The sequence below is a fragment of the Tupaia chinensis genome, unplaced genomic scaffold, assembly GCF_000334495.1.
Source record: "Tupaia chinensis unplaced genomic scaffold, TupChi_1.0 Scaffold138517_1, whole genome shotgun sequence".
Lineage (NCBI taxonomy): Eukaryota > Metazoa > Chordata > Mammalia > Scandentia > Tupaiidae > Tupaia > Tupaia belangeri.
In genome coordinates this window covers 2,408,025-2,427,994 of record NW_006198412.1, presented here as the reverse complement: position 1 = coordinate 2,427,994, position 19,970 = coordinate 2,408,025, and the positions used below count along the sequence as shown (strand labels likewise).

General features: G+C 36.5%; 1 protein-coding gene across 1 annotated transcript in view; it reads right to left on the bottom strand.

The window, feature by feature from the left end:
* MAN1A2 (mannosidase alpha class 1A member 2) overlaps positions 1-19,970 on the bottom strand; it is a 203,289-nt gene that overhangs the window by 40,422 nt on the left and 142,897 nt on the right. Inside the window, exons 9-10 of the mRNA XM_006161400.3 lie at positions 6,984-7,099; positions 158-377 (exon numbers count right to left, since the gene is read on the bottom strand). Coding sequence (XP_006161462.1) covers positions 158-377; positions 6,984-7,099 — 336 coding nt within the window. The remainder of the gene's footprint in view (positions 1-157; positions 378-6,983; positions 7,100-19,970) is intronic.

Sequence of the window (19,970 nt, the reverse complement as noted above, 5' to 3'; positions counted from 1 at the left end):
AGTTAAAAACAATAATAATAATAATAATAATAATAATAAATTAAATTAAATTAAATAATTCTAAAAAAATTCCTACATATTTTCTTTACAATTCCTGGACATATTTTTAATTTAGATGTTATTTTAGATTAATAATTAGAATTATTAATATTCTTACCAGTTCTGTCATATGACTCGTGACATGTACGTGCAATTTCTGCCCCCAGCTCTAAATAATGACCAGCTTTATCCTTTCTGGAACCGTCTGCTCCTAGTGCAAACATTCCCCCAGCAAAACAGGCCAAATGCCCCATCTTCTTTTCTAAGTGCCCGTTCTTCCATTCTCCAATAAAGACAAGACCTCCACGAGACTTCTTAATAAGATGCTTTTCTATAGCCTATGAAAATCAGAAGATACACAAAATTTTAAAAACAAGCCATTAGTGTTTAAACTTATCATGTCCTTCTGGCTATCATAAACCTTGATAATACAACATTTTATAATATACTAGTTTCATAAACTGGGAGACTTAATATATAATAAGTTAGTTTTAGAGTGAGTAACCAAATTACATATAACCTGGAACAAATATCCTAGTCACTACTACAGACAGAAAGGGAGAGAGGAGACTTGTCCTAAAGATTACCTTTCTACACAAGACAAGCTTTGTCTTCTTCAGCTAAATAAAATTCATAATCACCAATCAAGATCATTATAAGTTATAACCCCAAAGCTTTACCAATTTATTTTCTATTTCATACAACAAAAATTGAACAGGAAGTTCAATAAGAAAGTATGATTTTAATAATTACTTAAAAATCAGGGTCCCCAGGTAGCATAGTGGTTAAGGTGCTGGATTCCCACATGACTGACCACAGGCTCGAGTCTTGGACGTGGTGGCTTAAAACTCATGCTGGGAACGTGTGTATGTGTATGTGTGTGCCCAAAATCCTGAGAGGAGAATAGAGGAGAAGGAAATGCAGCAGCATGGCCATCCCCCTCGGAGAGTGATTTCTCACTTTCTCTGTCTCTCCAGCTAGCACATACGTCCTATAGCAAAAATCTCTCTCTCAAAAAAAAAAAAATACTTAAAATGTGTTCTCATTTTCCATGTAACTATACCATCTAAGCAAAGTACTTCAAAAAGACACCATTAGGTGAGCTACCTTATATACTATATAGCTTCTAAAACTAGTTGAAAGTTTTCTCTTAACACTTTGTTCTTTACTGCTCAAACTTAGGCAATTTTTTAGAAACTGTGCCAAAGATTAAAAAAAAAAAAAAAAGAAAAGGCCGTCTGAAAAACAATCCATCCTCCTGGAATGTCAGTTTTATTCAACATCAAAGGATGTACGGATGGTAAGGACATAGTATATATTAAATCAGAATATAACATTAAATAGAGAATCTTTTTTTAAAAAAAAATTTTTTTGCAAGAGCAAGTATGTGCTCACCTGACAGATACAAAGAGGAAGAGGGAGCAAAAGTGAGAAAGCAACCCCCATGGGGCATGGTCATGCTACAATCCCTTCTCCTTCATCTCTCCTTCCTGCTGGGATTCTGGGTATGCATTCATACATGCCTGACATGATTTTCAAGCCACCAGGTCTGGGACTCAAACTATGTAGTCAGCCATGTGGGATGAGGCTACCATAACCACCATGCCACAGAGCAGCTCCCTATTTCATTTTAAAAATGAGATTTTTAAGACCTTGGTATTCCTTTGAACTACATTCTTAGACTTTAGTGAGAAAAGTTATGGATTAGTTCCCTACCATCAGAGATATTTCTATGGAAAATGAACTGATATGGCATTAATTTGGTCCCTTTTGGGAAAAATTACTGTATATAATTAGTGACTATACTTTTCACTCTGACAATAAAAAGAATATTTAATTCAAGAATTAATCCACATTTTCACTTTGAGCTATTCTCTAACAAATCCAGTAACAATCAGCTTTGGAATGAATTGTATACTCTATAACAATAATATAAGTCTTACATAACTATAGACTATATCTTTTTCATCATCTTATACTAGAAGACCTATACTGTAGTGTGTATTCAACAACTGTGTAATTAGTAAGCAATTTTACAAACAAATGTTGTTATTACATAATTGCATTTGACCTATTAGGGGAATAAGAGGTGGTTGACAAACTAAAAATGACAAGGGATTACCATTGGATAATAAGTTTTTGTTGTTGTTCTTTAACAATAGTATTCTGAAGCACAATGAAAAACTTAGTTTTTTGAATATGGGGACATTTTTCATCTTTGTGGATCTCATGATACTATTATGTTTTCTGTATACCAGGTACTCCATAAATGCCCAAAGAAAGACATCCATAGCTTTGGTTCTAAATTTTTATATAATTAATATTGTCATTTCAGTTCATTATAACATAAATCTTACTTTGTTATAATTAGCAGATATCCAACCACATCCTCATGAACTTATAAGGACTAAAGTCAAAGGTAGGTAAATATAGGGCTTTTTACCAATAATTCACTTACAGAGCCTTAACCTTAAAACTGCTTTTAAGGTTCTCTTCTCTAAAAATATGACAAATGCCTAAAAATCCAACTTACACAAAATGCAAAACATCTTAATGGCAGCTAAGAATAATAGGATATTATTTTTCTATTACAAGGTGTTAAACCTTTACTAATATTGGCATTGTTTTCCCGTTCTAAATAGACCTATAAAAAGATAAATTTTTGTTAGCTACTTTAAAAATTGAAGATTAAACATAAACTTGATCAAAACATAAAACACATAACTATAAATCGTTTTTTGGGGGTATCAGCTGTTGGCATAATGGCTTATGTTGCTTGACTCCCAAGTAGTTGACCGTGGTTCAAGTCCCAGATCCGGTGGCTTAAACTCATGCCGGTGCGTGTGTGTGTGTGTGTGTGTGTGTGTGTGTGTGTGTGTCAACTATCCTGAGAGGAGAATGGAAGAGAAGGGACTGCAGAATGGCCATCCTACCTGGGGAGGTGATTTCTCGCTTTTTGTCTCTCTGTCTCTTTCTGGTGAGCACCCATGCCCTATAGCAAAAACCTCTCCAAAAAAAGCTTTTTTTTTTTTTTTTTCAAAGTTAAGATGTAGGAACCAAAAATATGGGTATTTCTAAGTGTAGAGGAGGGTAAGATGGGGATGAAATAATTTAAATAGAATGGCACAGAGTAAGGCAAAATTTAAATATATTCCTAATTAGAATGAATTTTAAAATTAAATGGTCACTCTTATCTCTTCCATGCATTCCTTATGCCATTTACTTTATAATTTGTACATACTGTTTCCTAACAATTAAGAATTATTGAAGAGAACTAAACATGGAAAAACTACATATTAAGATCATGCTTCAAAATGAATGCTAAATAATTGCTATTAAAAAACACTTAGTAGGTGCCTGATCTGGACTTAAGAACTCATACAAATGAAATAAAGAAGACAAATATGAAGGGATTTATAATACAGGCACTCTTTACTTAACAGAATTCCATTCTTAAGACTGGGTCATTAAGTGAATTGGTCAACAAGTGGGAGCTTAAATATTGATGTCTTGTGTGTTGTGGCACCACAGGATGTAATACAATACCACAGCAGAATAATTAAGTCTATCCATGCAAAAATCATACATTAGATAGATGCCAGAAAGTGACGAGACTCACAACACAATAACGTAAATCTAGCATAATTGTTTTTATTTAGTCTCAGTACTATTATGGGTGCACAATAAAGTACATATTTATAAACAAAATTTGTAGTCTTGAGTAATTACAAATGTTTCATGTAGTGAATATTAACCAATTGCAGGACAAAACAAAGACTGAGAAAGGGGATTCTTGAGACACAAAGAATTTCCTGTGCTGGAGAACAGGCTATAAGTTTAAGCACTTAAGGCAGATAAGTTGTTAAGTGAGGAGTGGCTCTACATATAACTTAAATAGCAGATAACTGGAGGAAAAAAAAATTTGTAAGAGATTTTTGCTATAGGGTGAGTGTGCTTGCCGGTGAGATAGAGAGATACAGAAAGGGGGATTCCTCAGGGGGATGGCCAGGCTGCATTCCCTTCTCCTCCATTCTCTCAGGATTTGGGGCACGCACACACATGCTTCCAGAATATGTTTTAGGCTGCGGGGCCTGAGGCTCAAACTATGGTGGACTACATGGGAATCCAACAACGTAACCATTACACCATCTGCTGGTCCCAATAATTTTAATTTATAAGGTTAACTTTCTTCTTTTAAATTAATTTTTAAAATTATTATTCATACATTAAAACACTATACATCATTTAGTTTGTGAAGAGACTTTATCCAGCATGATATACACCTCAGTCCAGCCCAGTTGAGACTATTATACGCATCCTCGTCAACAGATAAAAAAACCTTATCTGTGTCCCACAAGTGTCCTACCTGTCCATTTTTCTCCCAAATTTCCTCTCCTGTGCTCTTCCCCTCCCACACTCTCTTTCCACTTTGTCTTTAGTGTCCATTACAATTTTTAATGCTTTTTATGTTCTTTAGTCATAAATTAGCTTTCAAATAGATATTAGGTCTTTCAAAGTATATACGATTATAAAAGCAATGACAAGGACCAACAGGACCATAATGGTTATGTCACTGGACTCCCACATTGTAGGTCGCAGTTTGAGCCCCAGATCTAGCGGCTTAAAACTCATGACAGGCGCATGTACACCAAAAATCCTGAGAGAATAGAGGACAGGGTACTACTGCAGCATGGCCATCCTCCCTGGGCAGTGATTTCTCACTTTCTGTCTGTGTCTCTCCAGCGAGCACACAGTTCCTATAGCAAAAATCTCTCTTGAAAAAAAGAAAAAGAAGCAACAACAAATATAAAATTATTTTCTTTTTCTGTTGGCAAAAACTAAGCAAAGTGAAAAAAAAAAAAGGCTTTAGATTAGGAGTGTTACAAAGAAGCAGCGAATTATGAAGAAAAAAATGACAAATTGGGAACCAGCAGTTAGTGTAATGGCTATGTCGCTGGACTCCCACGTAGTCGACTGCGGTTCGCGTCCCGGACCTGGTGGCTTAAAACTCACGCCGGGCGCGTGTGCGTATGTGCCCAAGATCCCGAGAGGAGAATGGAGGAGAAGGGATTGCGGCGTGACCATCCCCCCTGGGGGGTGATTTCTCGCTTTCTGTCTCTATGTCTCTCTGTCTCTGTCTGTCTGGCAAGTGCACGCGCCCTGTAGTGAAAAACCTCTCAAAAAAATAAAATAAAAAAGACAAATTACCTGGTATACAATAAATCACCTTCTCAAAAACACAAATATTAAATATATTTATCAAATACTTATTGAATACCTATTATGTTTCAAGTATAGTATTAGGTGCTGAGACAATGATGAACAAATTAGTTTCTGTCTTCAAAGGAGCCCCATAATCTAGTATAAATGACGAAGAGCTATTTTCAACACTATAGTTCTAAAAACATTAAGAATATTAAGTATTTCCTACATAATGTCTTTTCTTGGATCAAAAAATTTCTAGGTTTAAATTCTAATAATAGAATGGCACTATTTAACCTTTCAAAATGTAAGAATTCATAAAGAATTTTAAAAATAACATTAAAATTTGGATCTTGATCACACCTTAATTTAGTTCAATATATTAGTTAACATAATCCCTCAATAAACAGTGAATGCCTACAATAGACAAAGCACTGTTTTGCCACATTGACGCTGCACATTTTTTAAAAAACAATTTTTAAAACAAGGTAAAGAATTAGGTCCCTAAAAGTTAGGAATACAAAATGGGTAACAAGAGCCTAGTCTTAATTATAAAGAAAAAATAAAACAACCTCTGAAAACTGATTACTGTCTATGTTAGAATGGTGTTGATATATACAAAATATACAACTCTTTTTTTTAAAGGGAATTTTGCTATAGGGCATGTGTGCTTGCCAGAGAGACAGAAAGTGATAAATCACTCCCTGGGGGGGGAATGGCCATGCATGCCTATGCTCCCGGAGTGAGTTTTAGGCTGCCAGATCCAGGACTCAAACTTTAGTCGACTCCGTGGGAGTCCAACAATATAACCATTACACTATCTGCTGGTCCCCAAAATATACAACTTTTGAAAAGTAATTAAGGGCCAGCAGGTGGTGGGTGTGGTACTTAAAGCATTGGATGCCCCATATTCAGTCTCGGACCCAGCAGCTTGCTTTCTCTCTCTCTCTCTCTCTCGCTCGCTCGTTCGCTCCAGTGAGCACATGTATCCTAGAGCAAATTGAAATAATAATAATAAATGAAATAAAATAAATAATTTTTAAAAATAATAGTAAATTGAATAATTCTTTAAAAATAAATTAGAAATTAAAAAGTAATTAAAATAATTAAAGAGATATGAGTTAACAATAGATCAGAAAGCCAGTAACTTAGTAAATGGTTTAACATGCTTTTCAATTTCACTTTTTGCTTGGAAACATCCCACATAAATGCTTCTTAGAATGAATCTTGTTCCAACTTTAAATTTCCATCATCAAGGAATGAGGTTATATAAACATAACATTAAGAGTAAAGGCTTGGGGAACCAGCCGATGGCATGATAATTACATCAGTGGACTCCTACATGACTGACTAAAGTTCGAGTCTGGGACCTGACGGCTTAAAACTCATACCAGGTGCATGTGCGTGCGTGACCAAAATCCTGAGGGGAGAAGGGATTGCAGCATGGCCATTCCCCTAGTGGGAGATTTCTCACTTTTTGTCTATCTCTCCAGCAAGCGCATGCTCCCTATAGCAAAAATCTCTCTTTAAAAAAGAAAGTCACAAATACAAAAAATTTAATATAAGGCTCTTCTACTAAAATATTAATAAACTTTATAGTGAATGCATCTAATAAAACACTTACATATATTACATACATTTCCTGAAAGCATACAATAAAATGGTTATGACAGTCATCTAGTCACTATCAAATACACTGTATATCAATATGTTAAGTAGAAAAATGTTTTGACAATAATCACCTCAATAGCATCATCATACATCCTTCTAGCCTCATGGTCTGTTTTATCTGACATCAACCATGCTTTCAGTAAGTACTCATAAAAACTGTCTCCCAGGCCACCAACTGATGTATGATCTGTAACAAGAGAGAAAAGACAAAGGAGGAAAAAGAAGACAAAAGAAAATTAAATCACATAATATTCTTTCTATTATATTGATAAATTTAAATTATACTGACAGCTCTATTTCCAAAATATTTCAAATTTAGTCTGGTAGAAGTACACTGTAATCACTCTCCTCTACACATGTATCCAATTTTCTAGAAATTCTTTCTCCTCTGGATGTGATATTTCAGATACTTAGTAGTCTTTTTCTTTGATCACACAGTTTATACATTGTTACATAGCCAAATTTTTCTGGAGTAGAAAGTAACTACCTTTTATATATTAATGACTTTAAATATTAAGCAATGATCAAATGAGAGACATACTTAATTCTGATATTAACTAAAAAGAGCTAAATTTTAGACATTCTTCTACATGATGGCTAATATAAGTCTTTACCATAGACAGTAAGTTAAAATAAATCAAGGAAAAAAAGCCCCCAAATTCCTCTCTAATAACACCTGCATACTATAACTGAATATTGATTCACTACCCTTATTATTTATATGTGTAGATATTTTTACCTATTTGTTTGTCTTAGGTATAGTCTTACTCCATCCTATCTGTACTTTAAATCCTACCCAATTTAGCACTGTAGTTCCCAAGGGAACCATTCTCTTTTACCCTTGACTTTCTACAAACCTTGCCCTCTATTTCTGAACTTTTTCAAAACTCACATCCTCCTCACGTGAAAAGAAAAATATTACAATTGTATAACCCTTTATTGATCCATAGAGTACTTGCACTGGTTTTTCTAGTTAGTAAAGAAGATGGACTATCCAGTGGTTTATGGGTAAAACTGGCTATCCATTTAGAAAAAAATACGTATTAATATTTATAACAAAATTTATTCATGGATGATTAATGACTTAAAAGTAAAACAGAGGGACCAGTAGGTGGTATTAACAGTTCCATCGCTAGACTCCCACATAGTCAACCAAGGTGTGAGTCGTGAACACAGAGGCATAAAACTCAAGCTGGGGCGCAAGTGCTTAAAATCCAGAGAGGAGAATGGAGAAGGGATTGCAGTGTGGTCATACTCCCCCAGGGGGATGATTTCACACTTTCTGTCTCTCTGTCTCTGTCTTTCCAGCAAGCACACATATCGTATAACAAAAATCTCTCTTAAAAAAAAAGTAAAATACAAAGCCATAAGTATATTAGAAGAAAATAACATGCCTAGTCTTCCTAAGTAAATGATCTTAAACAAAATACAAAATGTAGGAGCCATAAAGGAAAAGGTTAAAGGATCATATAGTACCAGCCAGAAGATAAGCAAAATCTAAAAGACAAGAAACTGAATAGGAGGAAGTACCTGCAACATATGTAATATAATAAGAACTAATACCCTAAAAGAAGCCCTCTGACAAATAAGAAAACTGAAGCAAGGCCACACACAATTAACAAAAAAGGAAACACAAATAGATTAATTAACATAAATAAGAATGCTCATCTTCACTAGTGATCAAAAAGTAAATGAAAACAGTAAAATTCCATTTTTGCCAATTAGATTGACAATCATTTCAAAGACTGATAATATCCAGTGTTGTTAAGACTGTAGCTGGGATTCAAGGACAATTTTGCAGTAGCTATTAAAATTTGGGAACCAGCAATTAGCGTAATGGCTATGTCGCTGGACTTCCACGTAGTCGACCGTGGTTCGTGTCCCAGACCCAGTGGCTTAAAACTCACACCGGGCGCGTGTGCGTGCGTGCACAAGATCCCGAGAGGAGACTGGAGGAGAAGGGATTGCAGCGTGGCCATCCTTCCTGTGGGGTGATTTCTTGCTTTCTGTCTCTCTGTCTCTCTGGGTCTGTCTGGCGAGCGCACACGCCCTATAGCTAAAATCTCTCCCCCCCCCCAAAAAATTTACTTTAGGCATTATTCTATAGTACCACTTGCCTAAAAACACAAGACGTTAAAAAAAAATTCATCATGGCATTATTTCCATTAGAAAAAAAAACCCAAAAAACTAAAGATAATCTGAAATGTCTACAGAAGTGGCTAAGTAAATTACAATATAAACATACTATGATGGATTATACAGTCATAAAAAAGAATTACATGGATCTGTAATAGGACACTGAACGATGTTGAGTAGGGGGGACAAGTTTCAGTTTGATAGTACTAAAAATGTGTATGTTTGGGGCCAATAGGTGGCATAGTGGTGAAGGTGATGGACTCTCACACAGTCAACAGCGGTTCAAATTCTGGACTTAGTGGCTTGAAAATCAAGTCAGGCGTGTGTTGTGCAGCCAAATTCTCAAGAGGCAAATGGAGAATGGATTACAGCATAGCCATCCCTCCACAAAAGTGATTTCTCACTTTCTCTCTCTCTGTCTCTACAATGCTGGATCCATATGGAAGCCTAGGGGTTTGGTTCCCCAAGATGACATGTAGATACTGCATGCCTGTGATCTTGGCTGGTTGGGAAGGCTGGAAAAGAGACTATGTCAACTGTTTAAAATAACACTGTATTTTATTAGGTTGTCAGAAAAATCATGGCATATTTTTTTCTATGTTTCTCTATGCACAAATATATCCTGTCTTTTCTGATGACCCAATAGTTATTACCATATTATAACCCCGACTTTTTAATTTTTTGAGAAAGATTTTTGGAATAGGGCTCATGCACTAACCAGAGACACAGAGACAGAGACAGAAAGTGTGAAAGCACCCACCGGGGGGACAGCCATGCCACAATTCCTTCTCCTCCATTCTCCTCGTGGGATTTTTGGACTCACATACACACACGCCCCAGCGTGAGTTTTATGCTGCTAGGTCTGGGATTCAAACCACAGTCAACTATGTGGGAGTCCAATGAAGTAACCATTACACCATCTGCTGGTCCTAACCCTGACTTTCTCATATAATTTATATTGACAGTTCTTTCCAGACTTTCTAGCTGCCTGTTGTCTTTCATCACTTTCTTTTATCATTGTTTCCTAGACTCTGTCATGTTACTTACACTTACATTGAGTCACCTCACCAGGGCCTTTTACCCAACTTGATCATTCTCTAGGCATACTCTGTAGCTATCATCCTCAGACTTCTCTTTTTTCTGCTTTCCCGAGTTAAATTAATTGTTTCCTCAGCCCTATCTACTTGGTCTATATCTATTTTACTGAATCGCATTCTTAGATAATTTCCTAAGATAGAATATGTGAATGTAAACCTTGCTGTATGAAAATGTCCTTATTATGTTTATTTTACATGGGTATCAGATTTGAAAATAATTTTTCCTCAGAGCTTCTTAAATGTGCTTCTCAAATATCTTTTAACATTCAGTATCACTGGTAAAATGTTATAAGTTCAATGGGTTTCTAATCCTCTTTCTACATACTAAACTCACTTTTCAAAGGTTTAGAATCATTTTAACACTAGTTAAATTTAGGTAGAATCTTTATTTTTTCTACACTTATTGTGCTAGGCACTTTTCAAACTAAAGATGAGTATCTTTCAGCTCCGAGAAAATTCTTTTTCTATTACTTTTGCATTTCCTCCATTCTATTTTCTCATTTCTCCTTCCAGAAACAGTGTAGTGAAAACTGGACCTCCTGGTACAGTGTAAAGCCCAAGAAAGATCAGTAATAAAAATGATTTACATGGGGAAGTGAGGGTAGCAAATTTTTTTCTTTAGGAGGCCAGATAACAGGCAGACTCTGTTGCATATTCCTCCATTTTACAGTTGTAGATAGAGGATGAAGATCTTGTTGGTTGAAACAACCAATTAGAAATGTAAAAACTGGGACCAGTAAGTGGCGTAGTAGTTAAGTCCTTGGACTCCCACATGGCCAACTGTGGTTTGAGTGCTGGATCTGGTGGCATGAAACTCATGGCGGGCATGTACAGCCATGTCCAAAATCCCAGGAGGAGAATGGAGAAGGGGATTATGGCCATCCTCCCTAGGGCGTGATTTCTCACTTTTGTTCTCGCTGTTTCTGTCTCTCTGGTGAGTGCACATGCTCTTTAGCAAAAACCTTAAAAAAAGAGAGAAATGTAAAAACCATTCTAAGTGGGGCTAGCAAGTGGCATGGTGATTAAAGTGCTGGACTCCCACATGGTCGACTGCAGTTCAAGTCCTGGAACCAATGGCTTGAAACTCCCACCAGGTGTGTGTACGTGTATGTGTACATGCCCAAAATCCTGAGAGGAGAATGGAGGAAAAGGGATTGCAGCATGGCCATCCCACCCCCTCCCCACCGCCCATGGGGCGATTTCTCACTTTTTGTCTGTGTCTCCTTCAAGTATAGGAAAAAATATCTCTCAAAACAAACAACCAACCAACCATTCTAAGTTAGCAGACCATACAAGAACAGGCCACAAGCTGGTCTGCCAATCTATACTCATAATATGGATCTCCTATAAGAAGAGACAAGGTTGGTAAGGTAAAATAAAAAAAGAATAGGAATATAAATATTTAAGAAGCTGCTTTAAGATTAAACAAATTCCCATCCCTTAAAAGTGGACCAACTGGGACCAGCAGTTAGTGTAATGGCTATGTTGCTGGATTCCCATGTAGTTGACCAACTGCGGTTCAAGTCCCGGACACAGTGGCTTAAACTAATGCTAGGCATGTGTGCACACATGTCCAAGATCCTGAGAGGAGAATGGAGGAGAAGGGATTGCGGCAAGCGCACGTGCCCTATAGCAAAATCTTCTCCAAAAAAAAAAAAAAAGACCAACCTGTGTCATGTTCTACCTAAATTAATGTGGTGAAAAGTAAGTGTGTCAATTTCAAACATAAGCCTATAGAGGTCTTCTATGTTCCACTTCTTTTTGAAGCACTCTGATACTGTCATATAAAGAAGTACGACATAGGTCTAGCAGATAGTATAAAGGTTAAGGTAGCTGGATCCCACATGGCCAACTGCATGGTTCTAATCTTGAACCTGGTGGCTTAAAAACACATGCTGGGCATGTGTGTGTATATGGACAAAATCCCAAGAAGACAATGGAGGAGAAGGACTGCAGCAAGGTCATCCCTCCTACAGGGGGATGCTTTATCACTTTCCTTCTCTCTTTCTGTCTCTGATGAGGTCACATACCCTATAGCAAAAAAAGAAAAACAACCAATGTGATATATCTCAATAGAAGATAAGGAAACATAAGAAGCAGAGTTGAGTCCTTCCACCTGGGGATAAGCTTTCTCGTAATTACAAAAGCAAGATTACAAAGCCTCCGGTCAACTTGTCAGCTAACTGTAGATATGTGAATAAAGTCCAGATAAAGATAAATAAATTCCAAGTCTGATCAACCAAACTACTTAAGGCACCAATAAATTCTGGAAAATAATACATTGTTTTAAGTCACTAAGTTTTTCATTTTTTTTTTCTTTAGAGGTTTTTGCTATAGGGCACATTAGTTCACCAGACAGAGACAGAGACAGAGAGACAGAAAGCGAGAAATCATCCCCCAGAGGGGATGGCCATGCCGCAATCCCTTCTCCTCTATTCTCCTCTCAAGATCTTGGGCATGCACATACATGTGCCTGGCGTGAGTTTTATTCCACCGGGTCTGGGATGCGAACCGCGGTCGACTACGTGGGAGTCCAGCGACATAGCCATTATGCTAACTGCTGGTCCCAAGCCACTAAGTTTTTGAATGGTTTGTTATACAGCAAGAGCTAACACTATCTTTCTTGGACTAGTCTATAGAAGACAGTCATTAGGCCACATAAGAAATACTTTTAGTGGAATAGAGGGAATTCTACCTGGTGGTTGCAAAGAGCCTACTGATAACCCATTCTCACCAGCCAGACTAGAAAAAAATCATAATTCACAAGACATTTTGTAGAATACCCAGGAAGAGCTCGCCTCAATAGAAGGACAATTCAACAAAATGCACCAGATTTACCTAGCAAATCAAAATAGGAAAAGGTCAAATTGATTCCACTTGTCTTAACTGCATCCTTGAATAGAGCTCAAGAAGAATTCCAGGATATCCACCTCCTAGTAAGGTAAAATACATAATGAGACACCTAGTCAAAGATTATCAAACAAAGAAGCAGGAGAAATAATCCACAACGAGGAGAATGAGGAAAAGGGCCTAAATAGAAAAACAACTTTTTAAATAAGTTTATTTCCTAAGGAGAAGGCACCCTTGACAGAGTCTTCATGCTGCAATCGCCGCCCCCCCCCCAAGTCAGAAATGTAGACACATCCAGCTTTTTTGGGCAGGCCCAGAACAATAACCCAAAGCTTTCCCATACAACTTCCAGCATGGTACCTAGTGCCTGCATCACCACGGCTGGTTTCAAGGACAACTTTAAGAAGAATAAATTTGGAGAGCTAACACTAATTGATTTCAAGACTTCAATAAAACTGCACTAATTAAAACAACATGGTATTGGTTTAATGATAGATAAATGGACCAATAGAACAGACCAAAAACAATGGACAAATAATTTTTAACAAAGGTACCAAGGTAACACAGTGGAGAAAGGATTGCCTTTTCGACAAATGGTATGAGAATAATTAGGTATCTATATGCAAAAAATAAACATAGAAGCCTACAGACAAAAAATCAACTCAAAATTGATCATAGACTTGAATATAAAATCTAAATCGATAAACTTTTAGGGAAAAAACATAGAAATCTTTGTGAGCTTGGGTTAAGCAAAGATATCAATTCACAGAAGAACAAATTTACGAAATGGACTTTAAAATTTAATCTTTTGTTCTCCAACATTATTAAGAAAATCAAAAGACAGATCACCAGCTGAGATAGAGTACTTGCCAAAATATATCTGATAGGACCTCTTCTGTGGCCTGGTAGTTAAGGCAGCTGGATCCCACAAGGCCAACCACACAGTTTGAGCTTTGGATTCAGCATCTTCAGAAACATGCTAGTCACTTGTTTGTGGATGCCTACAATCCCCTCAAAAGGGAAAAATGGAGGAGGAGAAGGGGTTAAGGGGGGACCATTCCTTATGAAGGGGGATGCTTTCTCCTTTCTCCTTGCGATTGTGGTGTGGCCATTCCCCCTGGGGGATGATTTCTCACTTTCTCTCTCACTGTCTCTGTCTCTCTCCAATGCCTACATGTGCCCCTATGGCAAAAACCCTTAAAAAAAATAAAAAGAAGAAAAGGCTGTGTTCTACCTTACAAACTCGATCTATTAATAGCCCTGAACCCTAAACATTTCAGTTTCCTTCTCAGGAATCTTTCCCCTCTTAATTAATTTTTAACTTCTACCTTTCAATTGAATCTACTTCTTACCATTTAAATACTTAATCTATATTCTTACCAATTAAATACTTCATCTTTCTTGACTCTATCATACTCTTTTTGTTATCTATCACGTGTTTACTAAAAGAGAAAAGGAGAAATCATGATGATGCCTAGATTTCTAGCTGGAGCAATAGGTAAACAATGGTGTTCTTCACTGAAATAGCAAATACAGGAGTGGAAAATGGTTTAAAATGCAAGGTGTTTTGTTTTAGGCATGTTAACTTTTTTTAAATTTTTAAGAGAGAAGCAGTGAGACAGACAAGCACCCTCAACATGGTCTCATGCTGAGATCCTCTCCACAGCCTTCCCAGCCAGCAAGGGCCATGCACACATGCACACACACTTTGTGTGTACAGATCAACCTGGACACCAAATCCGGGTCTCCCATATGGCTTCCAGCATTGCAGAGTGTGTTGTGTTACCACTGTATCTCCAAGGCTGGGCCTGGGCATGTTGAATTCGAGATACTAAACAGATATTAAAAAGAGTAACTGACTCTACGGTACTATGTGCTAGGTACTGTCTTAAATACTTTACACATATTAACCAATATAATCCTCAAAATAACTCCATGAAGTAGGTTCTATTATTATTATTTCCACTGCAATCAAATAACTAGCAGATGAGATAGCCTTATTGTAACAGATGTAGGATTCAAACACAGGTATTCTGACTCCAGATTCTGTGCTCTTAATAAGTATGGAGGAAAAGGATATAACAAAGTATGTACCTATAGGTCAGAGCAGTAACAGACATTCTAGATAAAGATGACCAGGAAAGAGTTGAGAAGGTAACTTTTGAGTTAAAAACCTAAAGAAAGTGAAGAAAGTGAAGAAGTGAGCAATGTATTACTGGGGAGATCATTCCAAACAGAGGGAATAGCAAGTGCAATAGCTTTGTAATAAAAATGTGCCCAGTGGGCTCAAGGATTAAGAAGAGGTCAGTTAAAGCAGAATAAATGAGGAAGAAGAGATAATGGGAGCCAGTTCATACAGAGCTTCACGCAGAGCATCATAATGACTTTGGAGCATTACAAAATAGCCTAATATATCTTACATTATAAAAAAATAATTGGCTTCTGCATTAAAAATAGACTGAAAGAGAGCAGAAGCAAAAACAGGAGAATAAAGCAGGATGCTAATACAACAATCCAGACAGGTGATGGTGATTCAGCCCATGATAGTGGCTGTCGGATTCCAGCTATACTGCAAAGAACAAAATTTGCTGAGGAACTATAGTACAGGTGTAAAGTAAGTAAGAAAAGGATGGGGCCAGGAGATGGTGTGGAGGTTAAGGCAGGTGATTCCGCATGGTCAACTCCACAGTTTGAGCCCCAGATTCAGTGGCTTGAAAAAAAAATCACATTGGGCACGTGTGTGTGTATTTCCCAAATCTTAAAAGAACAGAGGAGAAAGGACAGTGGTATGGCTACTCCCCAGGGCATGATTTCTTACTCTCTGACTCTCTGGTGAGCACACACATCCTATAGGCAAAAATCTTAGGGAAAAAAAAGGAAAGGATGACACCAAAATTTATAGCATGAGCAAGAAGAGCTCCCATTAGCTGAAATTTAGTAAAGAGTGGAGGAGTAATAGATTTTGAGATAGAAAGAATTATAAAGAGCTCAGTTGAAGATAGTAGGTTTGAAATACCTATAATATATTTAAGTAAAGAGGTCAAATAAATAATGTAATATATATGTACAGAGGCCGAGTTCAGCGTGGGGATTGGAGTTCTAAATTTGAGAGACATCAGTACATAGATGGCATTTAAAAACATGACACTGGAGAAAAGAGGACTGAACAATTCGATAGTAAGAGGCTAGGGTTAAAGAAGAAATTAGTTTTTTTGTTGTTGTTGTTAAAAGTATAGCTAACTAAGGCAAAAAGTAAAACTGCTTCAAAAAAGAAGAGAAATAAAGGTGCTGATGAACTCTGAAAGATGAAGCTTGAGAACTGATCACTGTGTTTAGCAACAAGAAGATCCTTTGTGACTATGACTAGAACAGCTCTATTAGAATTCTTATTATTTTATGACATCACATCATCTATTGGCTTCCTGTAGGCCTCTTCATTAGCATACAAGTTCTACAAAAATATCAGGGTCACTGTCTGCTTGTTTGCATCCATATGCCCAGGATCTAGAACAGTGGTGTGTATTTAGCAGGAGTTCAGTAAGTATCTGTGAAATTAATGAATGCAAAAATCTTGTAAGTGAGAGAAAAACATATCCTTATGATTCTCTCTCCCAAATAAAACTGATATTATTATTTTTATGAGTGTGTATACATATATATACATACAGGTGAAACAGGTGGTTTTAAGAGAGACTAGTATATTTAAAGAGTTATTTAATTTAGAATTTTCCTATTCGTCTTTAACAGAATGGGCAGGAATTTACTGATAAGAGGATATAGAGAAGAAAACAGGTACTCAAATGGAAGTGACAGTTGGAATGAGGAAAACAATATTTTAGAAATAATCAGAAATGACAAGACTTGGTGAAGAACAAATGTAGGTTATAAAGGAAAGGAAGACGTCTAAGATAACTACCATTCCCACAGACAGCTATTCTAAATCCAGATCCTTATTACAACAGCTTTCCAGTAGATATTTTTGGTTTAAGCCTCATAATTAAACCTATTTATTACAATGTGCTTTATAAACAGTTTTGTTAGATAAAAGTAATTATTTCCTCATTAGAGTTTTCTCAAAACCAGGTCTAGTTTTTTTCAGTTTCCAAAAATGACAACTTATTCCTTACAGTACATGCCTTAACTGTTTAGTGTTTTTTAAATTTATTTAATTTCATTATTATTATCTATTATTATTTTTTAATTTGACCAAAGAGACAGAAAGAGAGAGCAAGAGAAGGGGAAAGTGAGAAAACAAGACACCAGGTCTGACACTTGAACCGTGGTCTGCCATGTGGGAGAGTTCAGCACACTAACCACCAAGCCACCCGCCAGCCCCAATTGCTTAGCTTTAACAGAATACATATTCGCTAAGTGAAGTAGGTAGAATATGAATTTTAAGTTATAATAAAAAACCATATTAAAATAAAACTAAACCTATTACTGAAAGATGTAGAGAATATTATATTTTCTGTCAAAAAATCAATTATCTCCATTGAAAACAAAATATAAACTTTCCAAGAAAGAATTCTGTCCATTTTAATTTATAAGCCATCTGAAAATACATTAAAACAACAGAATTCTACTAAAGAACCTGAAGCTACTTCTTTTTCCTGTATATTTTAACCAAGAAAATAATGCTAATATTACTTAGTAAATATATGTAATTAAATAATGGTTTCTGTCATTGGATCTAAATATCTATTTGATATTTCCAAGTGTTTTGAAAAGAAAAAAAAAAAGATTATCATTTTGTAGTTTCTAAAGTCGTGGGGAAAGTTAATGAGTAGGGTATGGAGTGGTAAGCCTATCCCAGGCTTGTGAGTGCAGTAGAGGAACCCAATCACCACATGGTCAACATAACTAGAAGACAAGCCTCAAAGGCAGGGCTCATGGCCTTCCTATACTTCATTGCTGCATGTTAAGAGACTTCTCTGCTTCTGACAAATTGTTTAATCATTTTTAGGATAATTAAGCTATGATTAACCATTTCACAACTTTAAAAAATAACTATCACAGTAAAAAATGCATTATTCCTAACAATTATAATAAAAATATTTACGTTATAAATTTATTCATACAGAAAAATTTACATATTTCTATCTGCAATGCTAGTCTAATACATTTCATTGCATTTGAGACCAGTGATTTTACATGTAACAACTATTGGGTGACTATAACTACACTTTCTGAATGGAGTTCCTGGTTTACAGTAATGGGCACATTCTATAGTTCCCAGTAAAACTTCTCAAATCCATACATAATTTGATCCTCTATTTATAATTTCTTGTACCAATTATTTAAATAATAGAAACATTCTAAATCAACATTGATTTTATTTCTAATGCCTCTAGTGAGATATACTTTTGTGCAATCCACATATTATCATCACTTACATAAAATTTTCCTCTCCAGTCTTAAAAATCGAGAAAAAAGCCAGATAGGTGGTGCCCACCTATAATCTCAACTACTCCGGAGGCTGAGGCAGAAGAATTGGGAGTTCAAGGCCAGCCTGAGCAACAGGGTGAGACCTTGTCTGAAAAAAATGCATTGAGACCAGCAGATAGCATAATGGTTACATTGCTGGGCTCCCATGTAGTTAACTGCAGTTCGAGTTCCAGATCTGGTGGCTTAAAATTCACACTGCGTACATGTCCAAGATCCTAAGAGGAGAATGGAGGAAAAGGGATTGTGGCGTGTCCTTCCCTCCTGGGGGGTAATTTTTCACTTTCTGTCTCTCTGTCTCTGTCTCTCTGGCGAGTACATGCACCCTAAAGCAAAAAACCTCTCTTAAAATAAAAATACAGCAAGAACTGAAAGCAACATAAGTCAACCTTCTTCAGAGTAAACTATAGCTCTCTTTAGCAGTATCTTTTTTTTTTTTTGCTGTATGGCACGAGTACTCGCCATAGACAGACACAGAGAACAGAGAGAGGGGGAAAGTGGGAAATCAGACCGCAGAAGGGACAGCCACACTTCAGTTCTTTCTTCTTCATTCTTTTCCTGGGATTTTGATCACATACACATATGTCCCTGGTATGATTTTCAAGCTTCTGGACCCAGGACTTAAACCACTGGGTCGGCCATGTGAGATCTAGCCATTTTAAGCTCCATGTTACCTCCTAGCCTATAAAATAATTTTCTTTTTAAAAAGTTAAGTACTACCTTGTCACCTGTCCAAAAATTAAGAGGTACATCTTAATAAATCAACATTTAAATAAATGTGCTAGGAACTAAAGAGGGGAAAAAACTCTTGGTTCAGGAAATAACAGAATCAAATGATAACAAGTAATAATATGTCTAGAAAGGTACAAAGTACCCTAGAGAACTAATGTTCATAATCAGGAGTCTCTTTAAAGATATAAAATACTCATAAGGAGATAGGCAAAGAAGTCTTAGCATAACATACATACAAGAAAGAGTCATTAAAATAATACGGATTTTATTTTATTTTGTACTTTGGCTTTATCCATCTATTTCCAGATTTGTGGTAAAATGAAAGGATTAACAAATGAACAAGAAAGAAATAAGATTTTAAAACACAGATTAAAGAAAAGAAGGGAAAGGCACAAGTCTTTAGCCATGGTTTAAAGAATATGTTTATTTGGGCTGTCGGAAATACATCATGACTTTACTGACAACCCAGTATTTACTGCCAGAGGACAAGTGCACCACAGAGAGAATAAGCTCCCCAACAGGGTGTGATCACACTGCAATCCTTTTTCCTCCATTTCCCCTTTCTGTCAGGCCGTTGGGCCCACATGCACAGCACTTAACCGTACTACCGTACCAGCCTAGAAGAGGTTTTTAATATCAGTGTATTAGTGCTAGGACTTACAGAGTCTTAGGTTACAAAGGTCATAGGACTTAGTTCCAGTCCTGCCTGACACATCATTCCCAGGTCTTCTAGGAGATGGTCCAGTGGAACACTATGTGCTTAATAAATACATAGGAAGTCTGAGATGCATGGCTAACTAT